This window comes from Simochromis diagramma, unplaced genomic scaffold (genome assembly GCF_900408965.1).
Source record: "Simochromis diagramma unplaced genomic scaffold, fSimDia1.1 OVJJ01000596.1, whole genome shotgun sequence".
Classification (NCBI taxonomy): Eukaryota; Metazoa; Chordata; class Actinopteri; order Cichliformes; family Cichlidae; genus Simochromis; species Simochromis diagramma.
The window spans coordinates 1,824,352-1,844,138 of NW_024387245.1; the positions used below are offsets into that span (position 1 = coordinate 1,824,352).

The window sequence follows — 19,787 nt, forward strand, 5'->3', positions numbered from 1 at the left end:
GATCATTAAAAATGTTAACTGGCTCCTGCATAAAAACCAACTGTGTATGTTTTCCTCTCTTTACCCCCCCACGTTCCGTGGCTCCACTTATCAGCATGAGGAGGGAGGAGGTGGCGAGGGGGGTATACGAATTAAGACCACATAGGGAAAGAAATCAGACTTTTTTAAATGCCGAGACTGGCTAGAAAATTGGCTTAGTGCGGCAGATAGCGAACTGAACAAAAGGAACATATATATGAGCTTGAAGTGATTGAAGTAGCTGGCGTCGCCCGATGTGTGCCCAGCATTTGATTCCCGCTACGGCTCTTACATAAACTGCTCGCTTAATTTCACACCGCGCATCTGAAAAATGACAACAAACGCTTTCATTAGAGAGCGATGGCGCAGCCCCATGAAGAGACTTTAATGTTCTTGAAGCGAGGAGGAAGGAAGGAGGAGAAGGATGAGAGGGGGGGGGTGTTGAAGGAGACACAGAGACTAAACTAGGTGAAGGAGTGTGATAAATGTGGCGAGCGTTCCAAAAACAAGAAGAAAAACCAGCAAACAGCATCTGCTTTGATTATTTCAATATTCATGTACACCCCCCCCCCCCACACACACACCTCCAATTCCTCCCTCTTTCTCTGCTGCGTGAATTTGTTTTCCTAGCGTGCGATTGGTAACGCTCATTTTTCCTCCTTCTCCCTTCTCTCTTTGGTGTGGCGAATATTTTGCATATGCTTACTGAGGTACACGTACCAGGGTTATAGTTAAGCCCGGTTTGGTAATTTGGGATCTTTCATCTGCTTTCGGCACGAGGCCAATCCTACACTGACACAGAATCGGGTCATGGGTAGGGTTTTTGCCACAGGGCACGAGGATGTGCGTTTCAGCCTGTGCGTGAATGTGTGGGCGTTCTCCTTCACGCTGTACCACAGCTTAGCTCTCTTGCTTTTTTCATATGGTGATGCATGAAGGTGCAACACAGAGGTACCACCCTTAAGGTGACTAACACACCATCCCCAATCCCATCCAGAATAACACAGGTCTCTCCTCAAATTCAGCAGCTTTGTTGCCCCTTTTTCCCTCGCTGGTGTCTGGTGAGTGTGTCTGCAAGCCTCCCTGTGTGTGAAACTACAAAAATATATGGGAGGACTTTGTGTTACTGATACTGAGAGCTTCAAATAAAGACTGAAAAGTATTTTATAAGTATTTACTATATTTCATTATGTGTTCATGTTACTAAAATTCAACTTAGCTTGTCCTCTAAAAATTCCTAGTTCAATAATGAGAGCATCCATCCTTGCCAAATCATCAGCTACCATTATACAAAATCTATTGTGAACACTTAGGAAGTATGAGGATTTCTGCACTGATTAATCAATCTTCATCTCAGTCATGAACAGATGGACTTAATAATCAATCACACTTAAGGCTTTAAGAAAACATGAATGTCTTTGCAACTTATTTCAAAGCTACTTGTAGTCAGGTAATTTAACTAAGAAGTTAAGGTAAAAGACATATGTGGTTTGTAGAGGTGAACAGATTCTTTTATAGAGAGATTCTAGGTGCAGCTAATCGGTGGCAGGGTGGGGGTTTCAGGATCACATCTCCGATTTGGTTCTGTTGGCTATGTCGACTGATGACTTCCAGCTTAAACCCGATCGGTTTGCTGGTGGTGAAGTGGCGGGGATGACAATTAGCACCTCAAGTCTGAAGCGAGGGAAGGCTGTAGGTGCTCACTGCAGTTTGGGAGCAGTTGTTGCTTCGAGTGGAGGACGTTAAGCATCTATTCCTAAGTGGGGGAAGAGTATTGAGGTTTTGCAGACACATGACCACTAACCATGTGATCTTAATTTGTCCACCATTTTGGGCATGTGACAATCATGGTAGGGTCAAATGACTAAGCTCCTAATCACACAGGCCTAGAAACTGGTCAGTGACCCTCTGGCAACAAGTGATGATTAGGGAAAAATGTGTACTCCTCAGCCAGTCAGGAAAAATCTCCTTGCGATTTCTTTGGTTGCTATTGCTGCATTTGCCTGTGGTTTGCATGGAAGACTCTGCTTTGTCTACAACCACTTGTATTGTCTTGGCATTGCAAACATTTGTTGGTTTGCATCGCCCTTTCCAAGAAGTCAGCAAATGTTTGCACATATGTCGGTATCCAAAGCAAAGCAAAGCAAAGCACAGGAAGCCGCTGCAATCTGTTAGCAACCAAAGCAATAAAAACAATGTTTTTCTCAGCACCGTTTGCAACAGCCAGCAACCTCCAGGAAGCACTCGCCAACCAGTTGTGCGATATACATGTCACGCTCATGACCAGTGATTGTATCAGACCCAATATGTTGGACAACTATAGCAAGACTCTATAGCAGGAGACTGAAATATGGATTGTCTACAGCAGTGTGGCTGCTGCACCAATCTATTGCAGTGAAGAGAGCTGAGAGAGAAGGTGAAAGTGTAGATTTTCTGGTTGTTCCCACCCTTACATAGGGTCATGTGCTGTGGGCAGTGACAGAAAGATGAGACGGCATATAAAAGCACACACAGCTTTAGATATAGCATCAGGAGCTTGTTCTGTCAGGAGGAACTCAGAATAAAACTGTGACTCCAGGTCAGAAGAAACCAGCTAAATGCCCCGTAGGTGAGGTGGATTGTGAGTGATGTCACTGCTCAAATCCACCAGCCATGTCAACCTCAGTCATCACTTAAGATGCTTGAATTGCTCCACAGGGAGTAGGAGCTTTCTTCCCAAGAAAACGATGGGAGTAATCATTTTCTGCAAATGTATTCACACATAAGTCTGATATACCCGCAGTAACCCCAAAAGCATCCAAGACCAATTCATTAACCCTCTCCAAACCAGTAAAACATTGGAATGAGCAAAGACCATCACCGCTCTGGTGTGTGTGTGTGTGTACCTTCAGGCCTTCAGCAGGTGAGCAGCTGATTAGGACAAGGTTATTCCTGTGTGTATCTGTGGGAGTCCAGGGCCATAGCTCCTCACTGGACTCATCCTGGTTCCACCAGCAGAGCGCCACATCCTGGACACTGTTGAGACCTACATGTCTGTGGAGCCTACGACCACACCCGCCCAACTCCACACATACCACCTGGACACAAAAATACAAAACAGTGAAAATGGGCAATTAAAATAGTAGGAAGACAGAGATTCTTGAAGTTAGAACATATTTTATGAAGAATGGGAAAGATATGCGAGCATCTCAGTGTTTCGCTCATTTGGATTCACCTTCCTGGCCTGTTTTAAAACCCGAGGGCTCTGACACTTTCACGGCTGGAGCCCCTGGTGCCTCTGCTGTCCTTCCCCCATCCTGTTTTTGTTGATGTCTAAGGTTGTTTTTTCATCTTCCATTATTAATGTCTGTGTGCGTTTTGTTCTGTCGGGCTTGTTGTTTTAGTGATGTGCATATTTTTTGGGAAGGTCCGCCACGCTCTACGGGCCACAACAAAGAGACGCACAGTAATGAGCTCTCGTGGTGCTTGGGGGGTGGGCGGGTTACACACATTCACACAGACACACAAATAGACACACATACATAAATATGTGCATGTATGTATACAATCATTGATTTATAAAGTAAACAAACACTCTTGGATAGACACACAAAGTGCAGGTACACACACACAGCCCCATATTCATACAAACCTTTCATATATTCTTTATCTTCAGCCATACTCAGTAACACAAGGAACCAGAGTCAATGGCTAATGTGCACACATTAAGAGACACACACACATCCATGACCTCTGTCACTCTGCAGAAGAATGGCTAAAACCTGATAGGTAGAGGGAGGACAGAGGTGAAGGAGGCAAAAGAGAGAGGAATAAATGGTGATAACGAATTTAAAAAAGCTGATTGTTTGGGTTTGGAGAGAGGGTTAAGAAAGGCAAGTGAGGTAAAAGCTGCTGTCATGCACTATAGCTTCGGGGAAATGAGAATTGAGGAATAAAATACAAGCTTGAATTAATGAATGAGTGAAGGACGAAACAAAAAAGTGCACATGAAGAGGTTAAAAAGAAATCCAGATTAATTAGATCAGTATCAGTAATAGATCAGTGAGAGGTTTGTGCCAAAATAAATGTTTGAAACCTAGGAAAAGAGCAGTTGTAACATCAAAATCCCCCTAAAAGGGCATCAGCAGGAATTTGGGAATATGTCTTTAGAAAATCAATTACTAAAAACATGTCTCAACAAAAGAAAATGGTCTAAAAGTCCCAGAACATGCAGAAATTAGTAAATCGACAAGCTGTACTGTATGAGTGGAGCAGATTTGAGAGTCAGTGGTCCATGTCTGCCCTCCTTGCCCCCTCGGGGGGGAAATTTGCTTTGGACACAGAATACGCCTGAAAATGATGGAGCTACATCCGATGATAAAGGGAACAAAGAGTTGCTCCAAACAGCTGAACGGGAGATCACTGACAGATTAGAAATGGAAAAGAAAAAATAAAATCTGAAAATCACTGGGTTAATAACACACTCTATCTCTACCCCCCGTATGTCCCCTCCATCCCTACCCATCTCTTCGCTCTTCTAGGTTTTTTTTTCTGCTGGCGTTTGCTGGTCAGCAATAATCAAAAACCACTTTCTGTGGGCCGGATTAGTTTAGCCCCCCCCTCAACGCCCCCTACTCTCCCTTCTCCAGCTTAGCCCACTGGACCAGGGCGGCGTGTACGCGTGTGCGTTGTAGGGGATGGGCAGCTGGGCATATGTGTACACATGTGTGTACTGGTCGCAGGTTGCATGCATGTATGTGCACATGCATTGACAGAGGTGTGTTGGATGTACAATATGGAGTGGTGGGGGTGATGCGGGGGGGGTGTCTTATCAGGACTGTGCTTCTGGAGACAGACGCACAGCAGCAACGATTGCTTTTACACACACTGACACACACACACACACACACACACACACACACACACACACACACACAGCCCTTAACAAAAGGGCCTGGCAGTAATGTGATAATGCCAGGGTTAGCGGTTAGCCAGCTAGCAAAGGAGGACAGAGTGTAGTTTTGTTTTGTGGGAAGAACCGGCCTGCACATAATCAAGCATATTACTAACAGCTAAAAAAAAAAAACACCTTCAGATCAGAGGGAGCCCAATACACACCTGAATGGAGATTAACAGACAGGAACAGGGAAGTCACAGAGCCAGAGTCAAACTGGGAACATGTGAGCTATAAAGGCTACATTCTCATGATAATGTATATTGTATTGATGTAATACTAAACTGAACCAGTTGGAGAAATATTTATGACTTTTAATCCATTTCCCACCCTCATTTTCTTGAAGTGTGTCTCTGAAAACAATTTTTCCGTTTGACTGGTCTCATATGTGCTGATTCATGTCATGTGTACAAATGGAATATTTTCCTCTTTTAAAGCATGAAAAGAGCAGTTGGTGGTGGTGTGAATCATTTCATCGTTTACATCACAGACCACAGTTGGAGGCCTACATGGGACTTCAACTGCTTTACTCTAATTGCCTTATTAATTATCATTAGAAACTGTGTTAGGTTTAGGTAGTAAGAGGTTTTTTGTTAGGTTCAGGATATATGTTTATGTTTTATAAACTTCTTAGTTAGGTTTACAGAAACATCTTATTACATCTTATTAATAAACATTTTATTAGTTGCAGGGTGACACAGGTTACAGTCTGGATAAAATACATGCAAAAGACATGAAATATACTTCCCACTGAAATGCATTACATTCAAATTCATTCCAACTTCACAAAAATGAAATAATTTGTGTTCGCGATCATGAACAGATTTCTTTTTTTGTAACCTCTTCACATTTTGCCACAAGGCCGAGCGTTCAACCTCATATTTAAGAAAATGTGATGAGAAAAATATTGGATTAATGGTTTATTATTTACAGCCATTTAAATAAAATTAAATTTTCACATCTTTGTCAAAATCCATAGTGATGGTCTACAGATTACAAAAATCATGCCACCGTCCATATACAGTAGATTGAGAACAGACTGGAGGAAACTATTCTTAGTGGACTTTCCAAGCCAGAGTTGGTAATTTATCTAGCTGTCACAGGGAGAAGGTCAATAACAAATCAAGGACCCAGCAGGTTCTGACTGAGCTTCAACATGTTTTTTTTCTTTCCTAGCAGCATTTTCATAGTTATTTTTAATGGCATTTCCTCTCCGGTGTCCACTGAAAGGACATGTAACTGTTTTACTTAATCTCAACAAGAAAAAGTACCCTACCGAATGTGAAACTGATCCAAGAAAACACTCTGGAAGTGTTTCCCAAGCAGCTGGCTACATTGAGTGCACTTTTTCTTTTTGGCCTCTGTTTTATTTTTATTTTTTAAACACTTCTCCCTCTCTTTTTGCAATCATCAACCTAAAGACACACATGCTTAAGCACACACATTTCTCCATCAATGCGTTCTACTGTACCTTGATTTCAGAGGGTGAGAGTTTGTCTGTTCGCCTGCCAGTCTCTGGGGAGTTCTGGGTCTTTTTGTTCAGGTAGACTGCCGCCACTTGGCTCTGCTCCAGGAAGGACAGCAGAATCAGCCTATCGCTCAGCACCGCTGGCAAAGACATCGTCACACGAAATGTCATCATTCAAAGCAGAACAAAAAAAAAACCCACCACAACTGTGTGCTATTGAGGAGAACCATATTATTAGAGCACAATTACAGCTTTTACTTGTAAACACATGAGAAAAATGTGGAATAATTTAGTAGCAAATCTGCATGTTATGATTCATCAAGTTTTTCTGATTGTAAATCTACAAAGTCTGCAATAGCTTCATTAATATTCATCATTAATCACTGACAGCTGGACACATTAAGTAATAAAGACTGGGCTTTTTATGTGGAAAATATCCAGGCCTATCCTGTTAGCTTCCACACTGTTAACTCTGCAACCTGCACAGCGTCCTGGAGATCCTTTCTAAACATTATGCTCTCCTTACACCTTAATGCAGCTTATCACCCTTCATCGGTTTCCATTAGTTTTGAGCATCTGTCTCACATCCCTTCAATAATTCTTCCTTCCTACTCTTTCCTTTTCACCTAGTCTACTCGTTTCCTATCTCCAACTTCCTGCATCCCCTCCTCCTCTGTATCTCTTCCCCTCCTGTCAGTGCACTGGAAGCTCTAAGGCCTTTTTGTGGTAGAAGAACACACTTGATCCTGTTCAACTCTTCAGGAGCTGCATGGAAACGCTGATTAGCAATTAAGCCTCCCTCTCCTTCAAATTAATCTGTTTATGAAACCAATTAAATGGAAAGGGTGGGGGTGTTGTTACACATGCAGGATATCTGCTGCTTTGAGTTGAACGAGTAAGGCTGCACCCCGAGATTCAGAAATCTAACCAGCAATTAATCATGGTATGTGTGTATTTATAAACGTAGGGTATTGGTACGATTACACGTCAAATTATCCTGTTGTGTGAAAATTTCAAATTAATATGCAAATATTCACGTGCGAAGAGAAATGCAGAAAAACTAGCATTTTAAATCAGGTCAACTGAGTCAGGTTGTCCTCATGTTGAAGTTGGATTATAAAGCATTCGTAACTAAAACTGGTTCAAGGCTTAAACCATTAAAAAAACAAAACAACAACAACAAAAAAAACACCCAGCCATTAACGATGCCTTAGCTTTACAAAACAACATTTAATGCAGTAGTAAGCGTCTTTGAAATAGATTATAGACAAATCGAGTTAAATGCAGTTTAGTATTGATCTCGATGGGTGTCTATAAACGGGATTAAGATTAATCCCATTCATTTCCAAATGAAGGAAGGGATGTGAACCCAGGCTGTGGCCCAATCTGGGACCAGGTGGCTGATTTGGCATTAAGAACCAGACCTTCATGACCCACCCGTGAACACCCCAGACGCACACACATTTTAGACACATTCAAATCTACCATTGCAGACAAATGCACGGATAGCTACAAATACATTCATACAGACAAGCCTGCAACCACAGCTTATGCATGCATTTCTACACTCAGTAACACATGTAGAAATGCATTCACACCCACAAGCATACGGCAAAGCTAACACATGGCCCCACCAAACATACTCAGACAAAATGCACACACACACACACACACACACACACACACTCCCCTAAATCCATTTAATGCCATCTCCTCAGCAGCATGTTGACATAAGAGGCCAATGGGCTTAACCAAAGCACATTTAAACAGTGGTAAATGAAACCGGCTATGAAAAAAATCACTTAAGGATGCTTAATCGTGGAGCATACGCGCAGCTTGGCCCAGCCATCGGCCAAAGGAAGCTGCTAATACTTTGATGGTGTAAAATGTTTGTAATCTGCAGCTCTTTATGATGCAATCAGAGCTCATGGTAGGAACACTGTCGTAACCAGCATTCAGGATGCAAAGTTTAACAAAGGAGTACGAGTGTGCTTTGTTTCTTTGTGAAATAAAAACAGACCTGGATGCAGTTGCTTTAAGTACCAAACCTCACATTTAGCTGAAACCATGCAAATCAAAAGGGATTTCGTTTGCATACAAACACCAAAAAGCTTTTTTTCTCTCCATTTAGAAAGTTGTCCAATCCCGTTCAGACAATGAAAATGAATTCTTTGGCATTACGCAGCGGCTTAGAGTTTAATTTAAGATTCGACTACAGCTGCAATATTTAGCCAATTAATTGCTTGGGTAAAAGAAAATGAAGGAAAAGTATTTTCATAATTGTCAAGCAAAATGCCAAATATTGTTTCTCACAATATGAGGATTTCCTGTCTAACACATGACAGAAAATCATACACTTTGGCCTGTAAAAGGCTGGCTGCGGGAAGTTATGGTTTACTTTTCATGCATTAAACAAATAAAACGATGAAGAAAATAATATTCACATTAACTGATGGTGAAAAAAATATCAATACGAGCAGCAATTTAAGTAAGTTTTCAACTTATCTGACATGGCAGTAATTTAGATATATATAAAAAAAATCTAACACACTTTGACCTCACATATGTCCTTACACAACAAGAAAAACCAAAACACACAGACACACGCATATAGGAATTAAAACTGTAATTGTAAACTGTTTTAGTAACTGTACATTGTAAGCATTAGATGGTGTGATCCACTAAGGCTCTCTACTCTAATTGTCTCAGGCTAATTTAACAAGTGGCAGATGTGAGAACCTCTAACCTACTGCACCACCCTGAAAACACACACGCACACACACACACAATCCCCGGAACCCACCCTCTCACAACCATTACTCTAATAATTAGTGCCTCTGAGGCTTTGAATGGAGCGCAGCGGGAGATGAGTTAGTGTGTGTGTACCTGTGTGTGTGTCTGTGTGTGTAAATGTGAGTGGACATACAGAAAGTGTTTGTTTGTCTATAAGAGGGTAAAAAAATAAGAAATGAAAAATCTGTAATCGCAAATGTATGCATATGGGGACAAGTGTGTGTATGTCTGTATGCCAATTTGTGTGTGTGTGTGTGTACTATGGGGGCTTTATCAAGTGTCTAGAGACCCCGGGCGGAAGTGGGGAGGGCGGTGTTATGAACAAATAATTGATACAGAAAGAAAGAAATAATTAGCAGATTTGGGCCGGTGTCCACAGCCCTTTATTCTCTCCTGCCAGGTCTGCAGAGCGAGGGAGTGCAGCGCGAGGGGGGCGGTACTCCCTGGAGGAACGCGCGATGGAGGGAAAAACACTGATGGATGCTCTTAAGGGAAGGCCCCTGGACACACACAGCACAAAAGGATTTGCCCGCAATTAGCTAGCAGAGTCGCCTTGCTCACCTGTGGCACCTGTTATGTGTGTCTGAGTTGGCGCGTGTGGCGCGAGAGAGTGCTTGCGTGACAGAGTGGCGAGGAAAGGGTAGACGGTAGATGCATGTGGGGTGAGCAGGTGTAACCGCGGCATCTGTGCTGCCGCTGTAAGAGAAAGTGCGAGGTATAGACGTCATTGTGGTTTTTATAAAACTGAACATTTAAATGCTAATGCGTCCACATTTGTTTGTTTGTTTGTTTGTTGCTGTGGGCAGAGAGAGGTAGCCGGGCATGATGTTTGTGTCCGTAAATCTGCTTAAAGCTCAATGAACCTCTGGAATATTTAAATCACCTAAAAAACAGAATTTCTTTCAGTAAATTCAAAAATAAAAACAATACACCAGAAAGCCCTTTGTTTACACTATAATGGGCATGCCGGTTGCAACAGCACTAATTAACATCAGCAGCACCAAAGTAACCAATACGACAGTCAAAAATGTCTTGTGATGTTAATTGTACACTAAAGGCTCCCTGAATGTCTTGGACCAGCTGATCAGGGCTGTCAAACCCAGTAGCACTTAGGGCCACTAATTAAGGGCCACAAATATATAGCATTGAAACACTTTAATTTAATGTAAAATGCATGTTCCACATAGCCTAAAGACCTTCAGTCAATACAAACGCTGCTCATCTTTCATACCGTTTGGTCAAGCAAAGAAATTTCTTATTATACCTTTACAATAAAGCATATAACATACATCAAACTGTACTTGCTTTAAATGCCTGAAACATACAGCTACAATCACTGGACTTTAAAAAACAAATAAGTGTCAAACTCATTTCAGTTTGACAGCCACATGAGACCAGTAAGATTATTCACTTCTAAGCTATAATAAAAAAGAAACTTCTCCAAATTGCTCCCCTTTAATTTAGTGTAATTTAGTGTTCAATATACCATCCATTTATAATACTAATGAGCCTGAGAGTCTTAAGAAAATGAAGTGTAATTTCAGCAATACATCAGTAAGTCTGGGGCTTACAGTTCAAGAAAAAAATGTGTTACAGATTACTCTATTTTAAGTCATCCTAGTTTTACAACGGTGCCATCGTACAAAAAACACAAACAAAAGGAAACATTAAGCTACTTAACTCATTTTCTACGGTGAAAAAAAAGGAACTTTCAGTTATTTAATGGAATATTAGATGTAAAAAGATACCCTGTCATGTGACAGTTTATTTATTACTTACTTTCTTTAGTGCAGCATGGCAGACGATGGATGATGTTTTTAAAACGGACAACTTCTGACTAAATAAAAAGTTCAGGCTCTCTTGATGTGGCCCATTTGACAGGAAAAATACAGTGAAAAGTCCAAATGTTTGCAATTTTCACATTTTAAAAAATTCAGTCCTAAAGTCTGTCTATTAAAGTAGCCTGATTTTATAGGGGGGCTTAAGTATATGAGTATGTCTGCTTATAAAGCTACAAGTCAATAAGTAAGGGCCAGGATCACTTTCTTCAAAGTGTAGGGTTTTTTTTTTTTTAGTTAGGGTCCTGTGATGATGTGCTAGGGGGTAAAGAATTCATTATGTCAGTGTGCCTCTACAACTAACCATGCGTCACCGTGCTGGCTGGTAGTCGGCCCACTAATGTACGGTCTATACACACTTGTTCGAGCTGAGGTCCTTGTACAGTCAGGGTCACCAGCACTCCACTGCTGAGCATGACCTGCAGGACAGCACACACAAAAACAGAAACCTCAGAATGACTACAGCTAAAAGAGATTTAGTCTAGTCTCTCTATTACACCATTCAACAATGAGCAGCTCCTTTGTTGAGTTTAAAGCCCATTTAATGTCAGAGATAATGTACAAGGTGTGCACCTATGAGGAGGAAGTGTAATATCACAATTAAAAATCCAACAGGTAACTTTGGGAAGAACTTTAATGTGGAAACGTGAAGCATGCATTGCATAAAACAGCAAAAATTGACTTCTAGTGATGTAGAAGACATCACATATGAAGTTTATCATCTGAAATTAAACCAGGTAATTTTCCTAAATGTTGAGACTATGTCCCAGATTTTGACTTAGCAATAATCAAGACATAAAGAAGACAAGAAATGCGTGGCTCCAAAGGAGATGTGCAGCTCTACGTGCTCCTACTACAACCCAAGGATGATGTTACTAATACAAACAGCAGCTTCTGGCTTCCATTCATGCTCATAAGAAGCTGGGAAAAATGAACTTGAATTAAATACAGTTTATTTATCCTTGTTATGATTGCTGGCATAGTTTGAATTTGTTTACTCTTTAGATTAGCTTTAATATTAGAAATATGTCTAGAGTGAGTCTTTCTAGCTCATATCAAGAAAGAAAGAAAATAGTGAAGGAAATCATTTTTCTTTTATAAACCGAGAGTCCTAAAGAGGGACTTGTAGGTTAGATGCTAAAGAAATTTGGGGATTTTTCCGTGTTAATCTTAGCAAAATAAAACTGATATTTTAATACAAGTTTAATTTCTAAAGAAATTAGCTTAACTCTCAGATTCACTACTCTGTTATCACTTGGGGTTAAAGAAATGATCCTGCTCGGGGATGACACAATAAACAAATTCACATATTACTAACATTTAAAAAAAAAAACTAGAAACTTGCTTTTACCAGGATTAGCAACATGCAAATCAGCCTTAGGGATTTTTAAAAATGCCATGTTGTAATTATACTGATATTGTTTGAGATGAACTAGTAAGCGGTAGTACAATAAAGAGAAACTCTTGAAACTTCACCCACAAAGACATATCTGAGTGTATGTGTGTGTGTCTCTACTTCCACACAGTAGGTCTTGGGCTTAGGAGGGTGTATACCTGGCAGCAGTGTTTGTTTCTCCATCTGGTGTGAATGCAGGTGTTGGTCTGCAACAGTTCCTGAATGAGCACGATGGACAAATGGAGAGAAAGACAAAGAGACAGAGTTGAACCAAGTAACGCAACAAAAGTGAGCTGAGACCAGACAGGTGCTTTAGACAGAGTGGGAAATTAAACAGCAAAAAAATATGTCTGTGTAAGTTTCTGGAGTCACAATTCGCTAACTTTCTAATGCATAAATTGTCTTGGTAGCACACAGTACCAGGCAACTGCCACCACAGGAGGTCACTGCAGCAGTTCCTGCTCATGAAGAGGTGGAAGAGGGTTGAGAAAGGGGTGCAGGTAACAACTCTGTGTGTGTGTGTGTGTGTGTGTGTGTGTGTGTGTGTGTGTGTGTGTGTGTGTGTGTGTGTGTGTGTGTGTGTGTGTGTGTGTGTGTAAGGTCAGTCATTCCTGCCACATTCCAAACCCAGCTGGGGTGATTGGATGGGAGGAGAGAGGGATGGAAAAGGAGGCGGAGGGTGGGGTGTGGAGGTGAGCTGGGGTGTTTCTAGTTTCAGACAATGGTTACGGGTGAGAGGAGGGAGGTGGATGGGTGGGGAAAGTGTGTGTGTGTGCATCTGTGTGTGTGACAGCCACAGACAGGTTCCAGGAAACAAAGCTAGGTCTGTACTGCTACAAGTACAGAGGGGAAGAAGGGAGGGGGGTAGGAGAGTGAGGGGAAGAAGGAGGAAGAGGAGGGATGAGGGGGCTGCAGGCAGGCCCCTGATCCCCTCAAATATCCCCCTCGATGACAGAGCTCGGCCGAAAGAGAGGTGATGAGAGAGAAGAGGGAGAGAGGAGAACAAACGGGAACGACAGGGAGAGTGAAGGGAGAGGGAGAAAAGAGAGAATGCCCCTATTTGTTAATCAATCGGCCGTTTCGGAAAGGGAAAACTCCAAAAATCCCCAGAGGGAGGAAGAAGATGGGGGGCATCCAGGAGGGATGGTGGTGGTGAAGTTGGTGGTGGGGGCTACTGAAAAGAGGAGGCGGGTACCTCCAACTCCTTCAGCGAATCGCGTAGCTTTTCTGGTCGGCGGTTCCTGGGAGTCCACGAATAGCCTCGAGCTACAGAGGAAAAACACAAGAAAAGCCGGGAGATCATGTGACTTAACTTTTTAACACAGACACGGACATTTTTTAAAAAGCCACTCATGGGAATTGAGAAGAATGTGGCACCCAAAACCCGGAAATGATAAAAGTTAATAGAGATCTGAGTGTGAGAAGAGACGACATGAGGAATGAAGGCCAGGTGGAATGAGGAGATGTAGGTAGATGAGGCAGGCGGTCCACGTGCCAGTGATTGTGTTTGTGAATGCATGCAGAGAGAGTTGCTGCACTGCTCCAAGACAAACAATTAATGTCTGAGTTCAAAAACAGAAAGAAAAATCCAATAACTATTAAGATTTTTTTTTAACACGTGTATTAATGTTTGCACATTACAGATGTACAAAAAAGAGAAGTTTTTAAAAAACACCAAACACATACATGGGAACACTGGGAATGATCACATAGCCAGTCGTTTAATCAGTAATGACTTATTAGGTTATCTGTTGCACCAATAACCAATCATTTGAACAGTCAGTTTAGTCTATTTCCTTCTAATTGGTCCCTTTTTTGTTTGTATACAATTTTCTCTAGGTGTGATCCATTTTCTAGTTCCTTTGCCACTTTTCAAACATCAGATTTCCAGGATTGTAGCATAATTGTCTTTGCTAAGAGTGCAGACAGCGAAATGAACCTCCACGTGATTCAACCACAAATATGGTTTGAGGAGGCAATGGGGAACTCCTTACTGAAAGCTTTGGCAATAAAGCTGACCTTACCTCAGGAAGTTTGTAATCTACTGCACTGAAAGAACTAAAGACAGAGTTATTTGCTCTGCTAAGTAATCTAGTGGGAGAAAAGTACAACATGTGGACACATTTGAGTAGTTCTACAGCATTTACCGTGGTGCAGATGTTTGATGGTTAGCACTCAGCCAGAAGGGTCCTGGTCTGAGTCAGTTGAGGCCTTTCTATGTGGAGATTTACATATTATTATTGGCTGCAGCTTCATTGTACAGGCCAAAAAAAAATGTAGCCTTACGCTTAATTTATACTTCTATTCTAAATATATTCTAAACACTAGTTGAAAGAGTTTCTCTTTTTGAGTTGATCCATTCTCTTCCAGTAAACTTAAGAAATTGGAGCAGAAGAGGAAGTAGCCAATAGTGCATAGGTGGAAATGACAGTACTGAAAAGAACAGTCAGAGGTTTTAAGAGCCCCTGAAAAAGACTGGCTTGATAGCCAATGATAAAACTGGTTAATTAGGCGTTTTTGGATTTACTTTGCATATTTTATACAAATAGGGCACTAATGACATCTTATCTTAAATGTAACACTGTATAATACCTAAAATACATTAAAGAATGTAAATTGATAATAAACTTTGGTAATTTCTTCATTGTACTTTTAACAGTGATATAATTGATTAGGTTATAATATATGCTTATTGTGATATATAAAGAAATTAGCTTTTTGTAGAACTACATTATGCATTTTTTTAATGATTGCAAATAAAAAGTTTCTTAAATGATTAGTAACTTCCAGAGTGTCAAAGCATGTACTAGAAGCAGAAGTATTTCAACTTTTCCCTAAACCTAAACAAGTAAATGGAAAAAGGACTGTTCAGTGTTTTTAATCTATACCTTTAATTAAGGCTTTCTAACCATTACTCACACACACTCACACTCTGACGGATGCACTGGGGTCAATTTGTGATTCGCTTCCAACATATGGAGTCTGCGATGAAACCACCAACCTAGTAGATGAGCAGTTCTATCTCATGAGTCATATGTGCCCCCAACACTAAAACTGCTACTACTGAATTGGATAAGTGGAAGAAAATGAATGAATAGATCTATCTTGTGATTTGCGCCACTGCCTTCACCTCACCTGCATATTTTCCAATTTTTTTAAGCATTATATACATCATTTTCATCTTTATCATATTATCGAAATAACACTAACACATGCACCACACAGTACTTAATAAAGTTCAAGTTTAATTGACTGTTATTGACAGGCACCCTGATTGGAGCTATTAACAAAAATGTGAGACATTTAAAAGACATATCTCCTTATCTACGAATTAATGGTACGACCAACGGAGTACCAGCAGGTATGTGAGTTGTTTACACTTTACTTTATAAAGCAAAAATATTCTACTGAAAGCAAAATGTCCCTTTAAAGCACACAAACCGATACTTGAGGAGAATCAAGGACTTCTGGTGCTCTTATACAAGTTATCTCCTAAATGCAAGCTCACATTTAGCAGAACATATCTCAACCAGTACCACACCAAGGCCCCCCTTATTTTAATTTTCCAGCCCTCCATTTCTCCCCCCTCCATCTCTAGTGGTTAAACAGAGGGAAAGAAGCATATAGAATGAAAAAAAAAAAAACAGTTAATTGAATTTGTGCTTCTGCCCAAACGTATACATGAAGTTCAGTGGGGGGAAAAAAGGAAATGAAGGAGTGGTGTTTCCAATGTGGTGCAATCACTTGCCTATCTGTGTATTTTACAGCCTCTCTTTTCATCTTTATAGAAACGAACCATTAAGGAGTGGGGCTTCTCTATTAAGAATAAGTGGGAAGAAGAGGTAAACAGATGCATGCAAATGAGAATGTGGAGGGTGAGTGCAGGAGGGGGCAGGAGAGCGAGGGGAGGGAGAAGAGGGCAGGGGGATGAGTGTTCGTCTCCTGATAAGGGTGTTTGTATTCCACCACTGGGTGAAAAGCAGCGCGAGTGTGAGGGAAGAGAGGGTGGGAGAGAGCGAAAAGAGGAAAACAGGACAGCTGACTGAGTATTGCAGTGATTTCTGAAGGATGGTCATCCAATGGCGAGATGACCAGAGCTCAAAGAAACACACAATTGTGACAATCACTCTTTGGAAACTGCTGGAAAACTTACCTTCACAGAACTGGAGTTTGTCATTGTAGTAGTGATGATCCAGGGAAATGGCTGGGAACAATAAAGAAGCCATATTAAGGGACTTATTAGAATTATTGGAATATATAGAAAATACAAAAAAGGACAATATTTGGGATTATTTAAATATGCTATCTAGTTTTATTATATGATGTAGACAGAAAAAGAAAACTAAGCTGGAGCTCAAACATCCCCTTAGCTCCAAGGGGTCATGTTGGCAAAGTACAACCCACAACCATGCCTTACGGCCTGGCTGCCCTGAGCAAGACAGTGGCCAGTCTGGTGGCCCGCCTCTCTGGCAGGCAGGAACACCTCCAGGATTAGTAGTATTAATCAGATAAGGGGGTGAAGGGCCAGACAGGCCCAGACATGGGCACCTGCTCTGGGGCTGTGGAGTGTGGAGAGGGGGGGGCTGGCTGCTGGGGACCCCCAGAGCTGCTCCAGTGAGCTTGGGCCTCCCTCTAGTGGGGACAGGTGGAAGCAACAAAGGTAAACACAAACAACTAGACACAAAATCTGATTTTAATGATGCTCGTGGCTAGAGTGACCAACCAATCATTGAAGTCTTACCGATATACAAAGATTAATTTTTTTACAATGTGTTTAAAAAAAAAAAAAAAAACCAAACCAAAACATGTGAATTTTGCTTAAATGACCAAAAAACTAAAAAAAACGTAAAAAAACAAAAAAAAAAACTTTACACACATGCAAAGTAGAAAATGTTGCTTTTCTCAGCTTTGTACCTATAAGTGACGAAGTCCTGCATAAACACATGGTACAAAAGGTGATATTGCATACTGTTACTGAAAATCTGAGGACTTTTTTGGTCACCACCAATCAAAATTAATCTAAACATACCCACATAATTCTAATAAAGCAATTTCTGCATACCTAAAAATGCTTTAAGTTGTTTTCAACTTGAATGTTGCTTATTTGGTCTAATATGAACATTCAGTGTTGAAGAGAAACATCAAAAATCAAAACCCATATTTATAGAGGCTTTGTAATACTACAGGCCTGTAGGGATCTTTACATTTCAAAACATGCCACCTCATTATGGAGATCATTGTTATGCAGTTTTTTAAAGTTTTGCATACAAAGTTTCTCTTATTTATATAAGCTGAATGCCACAGAGAAAAGAAAACATTCAAATTCTATTGTAATCCAATGTAATCTATTGTATATGAAATCGAATCATGACCCAAGCTATCGTTACACCGCTGTGTGAAAATGTTGTGATACTTTTGGATTGTGATTCTCCCCTCCCTCCTCCTCCCACGGCTTCCCCACTCCTCCCTCCACTCTGATATCAAGCCACACTTTAGTAATCCTCCAAATGAAAGGATTTGGAGCAAGAGCATCGTCTCTCCACTGAAGATTGGAATGAAAGAGAAGGCAGCTTCTCAGATGAGAGAGAAGGGAGAAAACCTCCTGATGAGAGAGAAAGGAAGACGGAGAGGAGAGACGAGACAGGGAGACTTACTGTACACAAAATAAGAACAAAACAGAAAACTGTGACAAAGCAAAGGAAATCCATGACAAAGGCGCTGAAACATATAGTGTGAGACTGCGACAGATTACAGGAATGTTACAGAACTGATGAAACAAAGATATTTAGGTCTATATCTACACTACACCGGAAGATAAGATTAGTTAAACCCGTTCCATTTAAAATATGTACCAAACCAAACCACTGTGTGTAAGGTGAAAGAGGATGGTCCCAGATTTTAGATTTTGGTTCACCCAAACAAATCAAACCTAAAACTTAAAAAGCCACATGAATGCTAAGGCTAATATCAATTAACCTTTGTTAGATGCATAAAAACCCAAGTGTCTAAATTATTGTGGTTATAAAGTAATATTCATTATATAATTAGTAATATTCATTTCAAGTTCGATCAGATCTTTGCATTACTTCCAAGCAGTCAAACATAAAAATGTGAGCAGTCGTTTAAAAAAAAAAAGTACAATAGTTTTGCCAAAAACATCTCACCAATTGCAGCAGATGAAAATATTGAAATGTCTTCAGATAAGACAAGTCCTGATATTTTCCACTGAAAATGAAGCAAAACCTACAGAATTGAAAACATGTCAATTCTTTTATATAAGCTGACAAATCTCGGGGTAAGATAGACTCTTGGGCTAAAACAACAAAACAAAAAAGAAAAAAACTTATCAGCCAAAACATTAAAATAATCTACGTAGTATCGTGTGAGTCCTCCTCGTGGCACCAAAACAGCTTTGACTTGTTAGGGGATGGACCAGGATCTGTGGGGGTGTCTTGTGGTGTCTGGCACTGGGACACTGGCAGCGGATCTGTTGGGTCTTGTGGGTTACAGCGTGGAGCTTCTATAGATCAGGGTTGTTCTGGCATATCTTGTAGATGCCCAACTGGATAGAAATCTGGGGAGTTTGGAAGGCAAGTCTACCTGTCTGTCAGATTGCTCCTGATCATTTTCTTTTATAATAAACGGGGGCACAGGGACCAGCCGGGAATGCTTCATGTCCCATGACGAGGTGCTAAAAAACCCTAGGATTTCCCAGCAGCATAGTGAATTTTCACTTTGACAGTGGTTTTATTGTTGTGCCTGAGTGATGTTAAAAGTTCAGCCATATAAGTGTGTCACTGTACTCTACATATTGAAACATGTGTAACTGCAGTACTTAATAGTGCTACGTGGGCAGCTCATTTATCACAAACTGTAGCTTCACATGTTTGATGTGGCAGAAGTTTACACCGCATGCCCCTCCTGACACAACCCCTAAAGGGATTTAGGTCTCTGACTGGAATTGAACTAGCAATCTTTTGTTGGCTTCACTTGGACGTGGAACAGTGTCAGTGGTGCCTTTTGAAATAACAGCATTTGTTGTTTGGTTAAATGTTTTAAAAGACTCTCCAAGAAGATTCAGTATAATTCTAGTGTTTTATTTGTATTAAATGTATTTTACTTGGCACTATTCAGCTATCTATTAACTGTTCCCCAGTAGTTTATGGATGCAGTTTGCTAAACAAGCTTGTTAGTGATAACATAGTAGCCCATCCTCTCAAAAGAGAGTTTCCACTCATGTGGGAAAAAAGGGGGAGAAACCTGAAGGATAAGGGAGAACGTCCCCAGGCAGCAAAGACGGTGGGAGAGCGATTTGAGCACTTCCTGATGGTAAGGGAAGCC

At 40.9% G+C, this 19,787-nt stretch overlaps 1 protein-coding gene across 5 annotated transcripts in view; it reads right to left on the reverse strand.

Moving 5' to 3' along the window:
• LOC120714043 (WD repeat containing planar cell polarity effector) overlaps window positions 1–19,787 on the reverse strand; it is an 86,752-nt gene that overhangs the window by 39,867 nt on the left and 27,098 nt on the right. For 3 of the 5 annotated variants that reach the window (XM_040000056.1, XM_040000055.1, XM_040000057.1), the window contains exons 4-9: window positions 16,600–16,650; window positions 13,642–13,712; window positions 12,605–12,664; window positions 11,355–11,469; window positions 6,423–6,559; window positions 2,904–3,095 (exon numbers count right to left, since the gene is read on the reverse strand). In XM_040000056.1, the coding sequence (XP_039855990.1) occupies window positions 2,904–3,095; window positions 6,423–6,559; window positions 11,355–11,469; window positions 12,605–12,664; window positions 13,642–13,712; window positions 16,600–16,650 (626 nt within the window). Of the gene's footprint in view, window positions 1–2,903; window positions 3,096–6,422; window positions 6,560–11,354; window positions 11,470–12,604; window positions 12,665–13,641; window positions 13,713–16,599; window positions 16,651–18,610; window positions 18,672–19,787 lie in introns of all 5 variants that reach the window. The other 2 variants (XM_040000054.1, XM_040000053.1) reach the window with 1 other exon arrangement.